This window comes from Sinocyclocheilus anshuiensis, unplaced genomic scaffold, assembly GCF_001515605.1.
Source record: "Sinocyclocheilus anshuiensis isolate Anshui unplaced genomic scaffold, SAMN03320099.WGS_v1.1 scaffold1910, whole genome shotgun sequence".
NCBI classification, from domain to species: Eukaryota; Metazoa; Chordata; class Actinopteri; order Cypriniformes; family Cyprinidae; genus Sinocyclocheilus; species Sinocyclocheilus anshuiensis.
In genome coordinates, this window is record NW_015546013.1 from 190635 (window position 1) to 200714 (window position 10080).

Here is a 10080-nt window from a genome sequence, read left to right on the forward strand (position 1 = left end):
GTAAATATCTACAGCGGATCTAAATATTTATAATTAATTATAACTAGTTATGATTAATTATTCATATTTCCCCATGAGCTGAATCGCAACAATTATTTTGAGTTCAAATCCAAACATTGTCACTGAAAATGCTTTTTGAGCATTGCAATTCTTTTTTTACACAGTACAGTAATACAATATTTCACAGACATGTTTAAACAAAATAAATATAAGCAACACATTATTCAATGCATTTTAATTTTGCATTTACTTCTAGATTTATATATTAAGTTGCTCAAGCAAGTGGCAAAACATTTAAACTACTTTTCTTACGTTATCACAAACTTGCCATTGACAGAAATAGTCAGCTCTACTGCCTTTCCTTTTGCATTGAAATCTTTATTACAAGCAATCCTGCGGTTCATAAAGAACTTTGTTTTCCTACCTCCACGAGTGCCATCTATTAATGCCTTGTTTATCTAAAAGTGCTCTTTCACTTTAAACCTAGCCAAAAAGCCATATGTGCTGACTGTGAAACACAGTAGACTTTAATAATATTCATTTATGGTGTAATTACTACATTTTCGTGTCAATCCATGTTTATATTTACTGCAAACAATGCGCTGTTACTTTAATTCAGCGCTTGCAGCGACTCGGTGTGGAAACGATCTCTGCACTGCTGCAGACGCACCACTCCTAGAGCGCACTGCCGGACCGCAACCTTGTGCGGTCAACGCAATCCGTTAAAATGAGCGCGGAAAAAATATGCGCATCGATATTTTTCGATATCGATAAAATATGCACACTGATCTCAAAAAAAATATTTTTTGAGATCGGCCTTTTTAGAGGCCGCCGATCAATCATTCCAACGTGATTATCGGACGATAGTGATCGGTGGCCGATCAATCGGAGCACCCCTACGCTAAAGTGTGGCATAATAAAAGCTCCGCTGCTTTCAAGCCATGTGTAGCAATTGCTTCAGCAGGCCTCGTTTCACTTTGACGGCTTTCCGCCTCACTCTGCTTCATACTACGATGTTAATAAATCTTTAATACATTAGCTCAACCATGAACATGATTTCTCCCTGAGTCCCGTCGGATTGCATCGGCTGTGGGGATGAAGACCACAACTCCCATGATTCCACACTCAGTCATGGTGTCATCAAACTATGCCTTTGTTTCTTTGTTTGTTTTGAATACGTGCCCTTTAGCGGTGAAAATTACATATTGTACCTTTAAGGGATTTTACTTTATTTTATTTATTAAGCTATTTAATTAAATTTTTAATTTAATTGTCAGACCCCAGTTTAGCCAACCCTGAATTAGTGTCATGTTATGTGTGAAATATAACATTAATTAAGACCTAAATAGTGAGTGCGGTTGTGTGTTTGTTGGCTGCCTGCAGGTGAGAAGCCATACAGGTGTTCGTGGGATGGCTGTGAGTGGTGCTTCGCTCGAAGTGATGAACTGACCAGGCACTTCAGAAAACACACCGGAGCCAAACCCTTCAAATGCAGCCACTGCGACAGGTGAGTGTGTGTATTATCAGACACAGTGTTTCAAACAGATTTTGAGCTATACATAATCATTTTTGTTTTATTTTCAGGTGTTTCTCTCGTTCTGATCATCTGGCCTTGCACATGAAGCGACACATCTGAACGCAAATCCCAAAGACCTGCCACAGCTGGTTTTCTATGTATTCGCTGAGTGTCAGTGTTGCAGATTTTGCACCTTCTTGCTAAAGATATAGTTTCAGCAGAACATGGGTAATAGCATTTTTTTATCCTATGCTGGTGACATTTGACTTGTTCAACTCAAGTTAAAGCATAGCTATAAAGGCACTGAAAAGGCAGAAAGTCTGGTACTGAATGTAAGTTAGCATATTTGCAGAATTTGCAAATTGCAGTGAATATATGTCAAAATCAGTCAAAATCAAAAATAATATTTCGCTAACTAACACTTTGCATTAACACACTGAAAACTCTGCTTTACTGCACAGCTAATGTGTTTATATCCAGAGCAGCTAAGTGTCCGTGTAGCTTTGAGATAAAAGTGTTTATTGCTGTTTATTACACTCGCAGATAAAAAAAAAACCCTTTCATAAACATACTAATATGTACCTATAATATACTAATATGTAGCATTTAGGAGTGAATAAGGTACAAATGACCTGCTTTATCCAGCAGTTACAGGTACATTAGTCATACTGATTACTTGTACTTTTAACCAATAAATTTAACATTAGTGCCTTTAAAATGGTTCTCTTAAAGTCAATTATGAGCTATTCATCAACAATCACTTTGGCCAATTAAAGTTCGGGTTTGACTTAGAAGCGTTTAATGAAACTGGAAAATCTGTTGATCAAATACTGTATTTTTTTCAGAAGGACTGGAATGACTGAATTGTGTGATTGAATGATTGTTACCTAAAGAGAGGAGCTGGATTTGCTACGGTGTAGTATGCTATCATTTTATGATTTAGAAAAATGCATCAGGATATTTCACTGGTTTTCCGAGCACAGATTGACATCATGTTGGCTCAGGTGAAGCTCTAGCATTTGTTGTCCAGATGTTTAAAGCCCTGCAGATGTTACAGAGATGAGGATGTTCACTCAGGGATGGATAATATGAAAGCTGTTGATGTCTAACTGGAATTTGCAGTATCTTTAGGGGAATTTTAAAATGCCCTCCAATATTATCACTTTACAAAGATTTTTTAAGGTTGTGAAGTGTACAATATCACATATATTTGTTTCATGCCAAAAAAAATACGTTTATGTTGAATTTTATCTGTACACCATGATCATTTTTAACTGTTCAAATCTTTTTGTCTAAAGGGACTGATGTAAATGTTTTATTTGATGTTTTTTTAGTTAAAAAGGGTACTTTTTGCTTGTTTTTATTATTTTCTTTGTTAAAAGCAGATTTCTATGTAAAGCAACAATATATTGTAAGATTTTTATTATTTTTGTGAATACATTTTATACCACAATAATAATGAATGATTTTTATAAAACTATAAATGGTTTCTTTATTATACAGTGTGCAAAACATTACACATTAGAGATTAAAGTGGGATCCTGTATCAGGAAAAAAGACTGTGTAAGCTGTAAACCGACTCTTCTGGAACATTGTGTGGATAAAAATATGGTGCACTGTGTTCAATGTTACAAATGTTCAGTACTTCAAGTTCATGGCATTGTTTTATAGACTTTTACCTCTACATGAACTTAAAACAGACATCAGTGAGATGAATGACGTTCTACGGACCCACCCTCTCACACAAAAACACTGGGAAAGAAACTTTAAACAAACCCACTTAAATAGGGCTGTCACTGTCAGTAGATTTCAGTTCTAGAAAGAACAAATAATGTGTTATAAGTCATACAGTAAGCTATAAAACAAACATTCTAATTTATTCATTTGCAGAAAGTGGTAAGTTCATCACAAATCTGCAATAATTAAATAATATAAAAACATAGCACACGCACATTGTCTTCCATATGTAATATATAAATTGGGTTACACTTTAGATTTGGAAACATTATTCACTAATAACTCTTAGGGAATATGTGTTCCCTAATCTGTTACCATAAGTTATCATTTTTAGATTCAAAATTATTAATGATCCTGATAATGCTGCTACATGCATCACAAATCTGCACTAATAAAATAATATAAAAACATTTGACATATTAAATGGACTGTCTTCCAACATGTAATAAAGATGTTAAAAATATATAATTTTACAGTGGTAACAATGATTGTATGGAATATGGGAATAATCCATGGTAATTATTGATAAGGACAAACTCCCTCCAGAATATATATATATTTTATGTATATGTTTATTTAGGCGCTTCTTCCATTTCTAACTACTTGACCCTTGTGTTCACTTAGTGAGCTCTGTTTCTACTGACACCTGCCGGTCATTATAAAAAGTGTTCGGTGAAGTAGTCAAATATTAAAAAATAAAAAAACCTGCATCCTGCATTTCTTTATCCTTTGTTTTACAAGTATGTATTTTTTTTCCATACAATATTTTATAGGATCAAATTTATTTTATTGATTTTTCTTACGTGGACATACTTTTATTATGTACAAGCAGTGGCTCGGTATTAATCAACTACGCTCTTCTTATCGTGCAGCCAATGAAAAGCATCGTTGTTTGCTGTTGCGGTCGCGTCTAGTGCGCATGCGCCGTTTACAGCATGATGGGGCATGGAAGGGCAGAGCTTTAATCATAACGGAAACATGAATCCAGCAACACACATATAATGTGTTTTAACTTTTAAATTGGTACGGCAGTCACAGTAATTATTAGAGACAGTAGATTTAAGCATCTAGAAATGTTTCGTCATAGCAAGGGATTCATTACGAAACTCAAGAATTTGAGGTGAGCAATACTGTGCTTGTCTGTTCAGTTGAATTAAACTTCAGTCCTTCGGTGTCAGATATATGCGTGATCTTTTTCAGGCTGTTGTTGGTATTTTAATTGGGATTAATTTATCATTCAGGTCATTGTTATTAATTGTCATCATGTTTATAGATAGAACTTTGGATGTTTTGAAATGTATTATGTAATCCTCTGGGAAAAGCTCAGTCATGCTGATTAGTGAGATATGTAAGTCTGATGAATGAGGGGTTTGTAGTTTCCAGAGCTCGTGGAGGTCGAGAGGCAGCTCTGCTGGAGAGAGAGCACTGCAGTACACAGTGGGACAGAAGATCCACCGGTTCACTGTTAAACAGGTAAAGAAAAAGTAAACAAATCACGAAAATGCCTATAATGTTTCTATTTCTATTTCTCATCCCACAGGGAAGCAGTTTGAGAGTTTCTATAACCAAGATAAATTCACTGCATTTTACAACCTCAAGTGGTTTGATTTAGTTAATACTGTAGTCTTACATTCAGAAAAAAAATGCTTTTTTTTAAATGGAAAAGTTTATTGAACTTTTAAACACAATTTTCAAGAAAATCAAAAAAGTTTGTGTATGGTTTTGTTGTTGTTGTTGAGTATCATATTTAATACATCAGGCTTTTATGGCTCAGTTATGATATAGTGAGAATATGGAGCTCGTTCTCAACAAGGACAAAAACACGACACGCAAAAATATGCAGTTTGGTGCAGTTGCTTTTATTTCTTTGACCAAGAAGTAAGATGAAATTCTTATAGCTTGTAAATCAATGAGATCTTTCTAACAGTATAACACTCTATATCACTCTGTATTTCCCAATAATATATCTTAGTAAGATATTTAAATGTAAATCAGTAAAATTAAACTATCAATTGGACAACAGTTAGTTTTTTTTTTTTTTTTTCAAGTTTTGATCATGTTGATCATTTAGAGGCCTTAGAAATTCATATATCAAATATGATACAGTGGGCTTTATAGGGATAATTGTGTTCTAAGCTATTATACTATAACAGTCAGACTAGGAAAAATGTAAGTCACCAGCAATAGTCCTCCAGACGTTTACAGCACTTCTGAAAATGTTTGTATTTTTCTAGGTAACAGCAGTGCCAGATTTGTTCCTTACAGCCGTTAAACTCTCCCATGATGCCACAGGAGCTCAGTATCTGCATGCAGCACGAGACGATTCCAACAACCTCTTTAGGTACAGTGTTTGATGGACACAAATGCTTTGAAACATCTGAGGATTTTAATTTGAAACCCATTGTATGCCCCGATGATGTACATATTGTTTTGAGTGTGTGTTCTGCATGTGTTGTTATAGTGTGCAGTTTCGTACCACGCCGATGGACAGCACTGGTGTTCCTCACATTCTGGAGCACACCGTTCTGTGTGGATCCCAGCGCTTCCCCTGTAGAGACCCCTTCTTTAAGATGCTCAATCGCTCGCTCTCCACCTTCATGAATGCCTTCACAGGTACTTCCTTGACAAGTGTTTGTGTTTAAGTGAGTGTGTGTGATCTGTATTTCTGATTGTCAATCTCTCTCACCAGCGAGTGATTACACGATGTACCCGTTCTCCACCCAGAATGCCAAAGACTTCCAGAACCTTCTGTCAGTCTATCTGGATGCTGTCTTCTTCCCGTGTCTCAGAGAACTCGACTTCTGGTACAGGCCATGACTCAGAAACTTACTTAAATAGTGTATGTTTTCCATGGCACATAAATTGGTTTTGAAAAGGATTTGATGGGTTTTTTTAGGCAGGAGGGCTGGAGGCTGGAGCACGAGACCCCCACACACCCCTCGAGTCGTCTGGTGTTCAAGGGTGTGGTGTTCAATGAGATGAAAGGAGTATTTGTAAGGAAACTCTTCTGTGCTCTTCTGATTTAAAAATATATATATATATATATTGGTGATATGCAGCACAGAGATACATGCATGATATATAAGTGACATTATACACTATTGTTCAAAAGTTTGGGGTCAGTAAAGTTTTTTTTTTTTTTTATGAAATTATATACTTTTTGTTCAGAAAATAGTGCATTCAATTACTCAAAAGTTAAAGACATTTATAATCTTACAAAAAAATTCTGTTTCAAATAAACACTGTTCTTTTGAACATTCTATTCATCAAGGAATCCTGAAAAAATGTATCATGGGTTCCACAAAATATTAAGCAGCACAACTGTACATTAACATTGATAATGATAATGTTTTAAAATATATTAAAATAGAAATCAGTTATTTTAAATGGTAATCATTTTTCACAATTTTGTTGTTTTTACTGTGTTTTTGATCAGATAAATTCATATCTTACCAACCCTAAACTTTTGAATATTTAGTTATCTAGCAGTAGCAAACAGTTATTTTTTTCTTTTGTGCATTAAATTATCATTTTTGTCATGACATTATAAGCCATTATTTTGGCCATCACAAATATAACCAAACACACTCTGTAGAATTATAATATACATATAGCAGCAACATAGCAGCCATTATGCCACAGTGTAAAAATAAATATCTGCATAATAATAGTATTAAATATGCATAATGCACACTTCAGTATACTGAATATGTCACTGCATCTGTCCTTTTCTCCTATTAAAAATAGGAGTTACAATGCTACTAGATGCCACTTTTCTATTGATTTGAGTTTTAAGACTAACAGTTTCCTCTGTTTTGTATGTTTTTTTGTGTAGTCAGATAATGAGCGTCTGTACGCTCAGCACCTGCAGAATAAACTCCTGCCGGATCACACATACGCTGTTGTGTCCGGAGGGGAACCGCTAGCCATTCCTGACCTGACCTGGGAACAGCTCAAACACTTCCACGCCACACACTACCACCCCAGCAATGCACGGTACACTCTCAGAATCAGTAAAGGACTGTGCAGAAAGCAGACGATGCTCATTATTGCCTGTTGTTTGTGTGTTTTGCAGGTTCTTCACATACGGGGACTTACCGCTGGAGCAGCACCTGCAGCAGATAGAAGAAGAGGCCCTGTCTAAATTCGAGAGAACAGAACCAAACACTGCAGTTCCACCTCAGACACACTGGGACAAACCTGTATGTTTAAACAACACACGCATGAGAATGACCAGTATAATAAACACAGAGAATTAGTGACGGGAGAAATGAAGCTTTTTAAAACTGATTTAGTTGAGCCAATTGCTTCGCATAATGATTCACTTTTTTCGAAGCGCTAGAATTTCAAACACAATAGTCTGGCTGTACCCTCTGGTCAAAATGAAAATAAATACAACCCCCAAACATGTATAATTACACCTATTACAAACCAGTTTCACGTTTTCAAATATTTAAAACCCTTAAATAAGAAAGCTCCTTGAACTTTGTCGGGTTTTTTTGATATTATTTTGTACTGCTTGTTTTGTGTACTATTAGGCAGACAAACTAGGTCAATTAGAAGGAAATAAATATTCTCCTTTTTGTATTATGCATTGCAGACATGAGTATTAAAACTCATTAAATCAATAAAAAATTTACCTATGTTATAATACTGACCCAAGTTCAGGTAAAACCATTGATGCTTGTTAGTGCTGGGCGGTATGACCACAAATTTATATCACGGTATTTTTCAAAATTATACTGGTTTCACGGTATATGACGGTATTTTTTTTTTTTCATGCATGACCGGGTGTTAACCATATTTTCTACTGATTGAGAGGAAATACTGCAGTATATTGACTTAGAATGCCCTATTTTACTGTCATGATGAGTGAATATTGTCAAAAAATACCACACTAAATAGTGACTAAACACAACCCCTTTTAATGTTTACCAGGAGTCACTCTCATTTATAATCGCGGCATCGTCTGATAAAATCAACATGCATCTACACTAAAGAGCGGCTATGCGGTTGTTTGGGCTATATTACTTTTTTGTCTCATGCAAAATGAACACCGGTATTCGGTATGAACCGGTATACCGCCCAGCACTGGTGCTTGTTCTTAAGTTCACCCAAATCATTCTAGCGACAAACCCTCAGAATTTCGAAATGTTTCGAAAAGCAAGGTTTGAAACTGTATGATGTAATGAAGCCTCATTTGTTAAAATCACGTAACTTGGCAAGTTTGAACCACTGATTTTAACCAACAGATTCATAAATGTTTTGAAATCAAGGTTTCAAACCACTGATTTGAAACAAAAGATTTGGAAGTGTTTCGAAACCAAGGTTTAAAAAAACTAAGATGTAATGAAGCCTTGTTTGCTGAAATCAAGTGACTTGGCAAGTTTAAAAACATGCTCCGAACCACTGATTTGAAACAAAAGGTTCAGAAATGTTTCAAATACCAAGGTTCAAAACAGTTTGACATAATGAAGCCTCATGTGCTGGAATCACGTGACTTGGCAAGTTTGAAACGAGCTCTGAATGTGTGATTAGAAACAAAAGATCCGTAAATGTTTCAAAGCTTCATGAAGCAGTGTTTCGAAAGCGCCCATCACTACAGAAAATGCAACACAATCAGTCCAAACACACTGTAAAAACAGCTTTGTGAGGTTTGTCATGTTTTGTTTTTGTTCAGAGAGTGGATCATGTGACTTGCAGGCCTGACGCACTTGCTCCTGATCCCATGAAACAAAACACGCTCTGCATGAGCTATCTGCTGGGAGAGTGAGTGGACAAATATTTAGGCAGTTTCTGTCATTTTTTTAAAATTGTGTTGTCTAACACAATTTAACTGTCTAACTGCTTGTCTGAGTGTGTTTCAGCATCACAGACACGTTTGAGGTGTTCATTCTGAGCCTCCTCTCCTCTCTGATGATCTCTGGTCCAAACTCTCCCTTCTACAAAGCCCTGATCGAGCCCGAAATCGGTTCTGACTTCTCCTCTTCAGTGGGGTACGTTGTTTGACGAGACTATCAAATCAGTTAATCTTCCTGATTATTGAGAGTGGAGATTTATAAATGTGTGATTGACGCAGGTTTGACGGCAGCACTAGACAAGCGTCTTTCACCATCGGTCTTCAGGGCATGGCAGAGGACGACACCGAGACGGTCAAACACATCATTGCTCAAAGCATCGATGACATCATTGCGTGAGTGTTGACTGGGTTTTTATTGCTTTAATGCAGTGAGGTGTTTTAAATGAAATCAAGCTTTTCCAGTGCACAGTACAGATGTCTGGATTGACTGTGAGAATCTGAATTGATGATCAGTTTAGATGAGAGCACCTGCTAAATGAATAAATGTAAATGAATTGCTGTTTCAGAACCGGTTTTGAAGAGGAGCAGATTGAAGCTCTGCTGCATAAAATCGAGATTCAGATGAAACATCAATCCACCAGCTTTGGTCTAGCTCTCGCTTCAGTGAGTAAACACACACACTAGTGTTATTTTAGTATCATTGAGAGTTTTTATTAATGTTTTAAATTAGTTTTTATATTTTGTTTTCAATTTGATTTTGAAGTTTTAGTAATTTTATTGTTTGTTTTTTCTTTCTTTCTTTCTTTTCTTTTTTCTTTTTTTAATGTCTATGTAGTTTTCATAATTTCTCATTTTTATTTCATTTGTTATTTTAGTTCATTAAGTTAAGCTAAATGAAACCAAGTAATGTTGCCTTGGAAACTAGCAAAAATAAAAGTGTATGTGTATATATACATATGTATGTATGTATGTATGTATGTATGTGTGTGTATATATATATATATATATATATATATATATATATATG

General features: G+C 35.5%; 2 protein-coding genes across 2 annotated transcripts in view; both read left to right on the forward strand.

The window, feature by feature from the left end:
- The window catches only part of LOC107698482 (Krueppel-like factor 6), a 5737-nt gene extending 3676 nt beyond the window's left edge, over positions 1-2061 (forward strand). Inside the window, exons 3-4 of the mRNA XM_016499497.1 lie at positions 1384-1507; positions 1585-2061. Of these exons, the coding sequence (XP_016354983.1) occupies positions 1384-1507; positions 1585-1636 (176 nt within the window). The 3' untranslated portion in view covers positions 1637-2061. The remainder of the gene's footprint in view (positions 1-1383; positions 1508-1584) is intronic.
- A 2062-nt stretch (positions 2062-4123) lies between these two features.
- LOC107698483 (presequence protease, mitochondrial) overlaps positions 4124-10080 on the forward strand; it is a 16891-nt gene continuing 10934 nt past the window's right edge. The window contains exons 1-12 of the mRNA XM_016499498.1: positions 4124-4373; positions 4630-4726; positions 5488-5594; positions 5715-5866; positions 5943-6057; positions 6150-6246; positions 7089-7249; positions 7329-7455; positions 8934-9022; positions 9121-9249; positions 9333-9446; positions 9620-9716. Of these exons, the coding sequence (XP_016354984.1) occupies positions 4327-4373; positions 4630-4726; positions 5488-5594; positions 5715-5866; positions 5943-6057; positions 6150-6246; positions 7089-7249; positions 7329-7455; positions 8934-9022; positions 9121-9249; positions 9333-9446; positions 9620-9716 (1332 nt within the window). The 5' untranslated portion in view covers positions 4124-4326. The remainder of the gene's footprint in view (positions 4374-4629; positions 4727-5487; positions 5595-5714; positions 5867-5942; positions 6058-6149; positions 6247-7088; positions 7250-7328; positions 7456-8933; positions 9023-9120; positions 9250-9332; positions 9447-9619; positions 9717-10080) is intronic.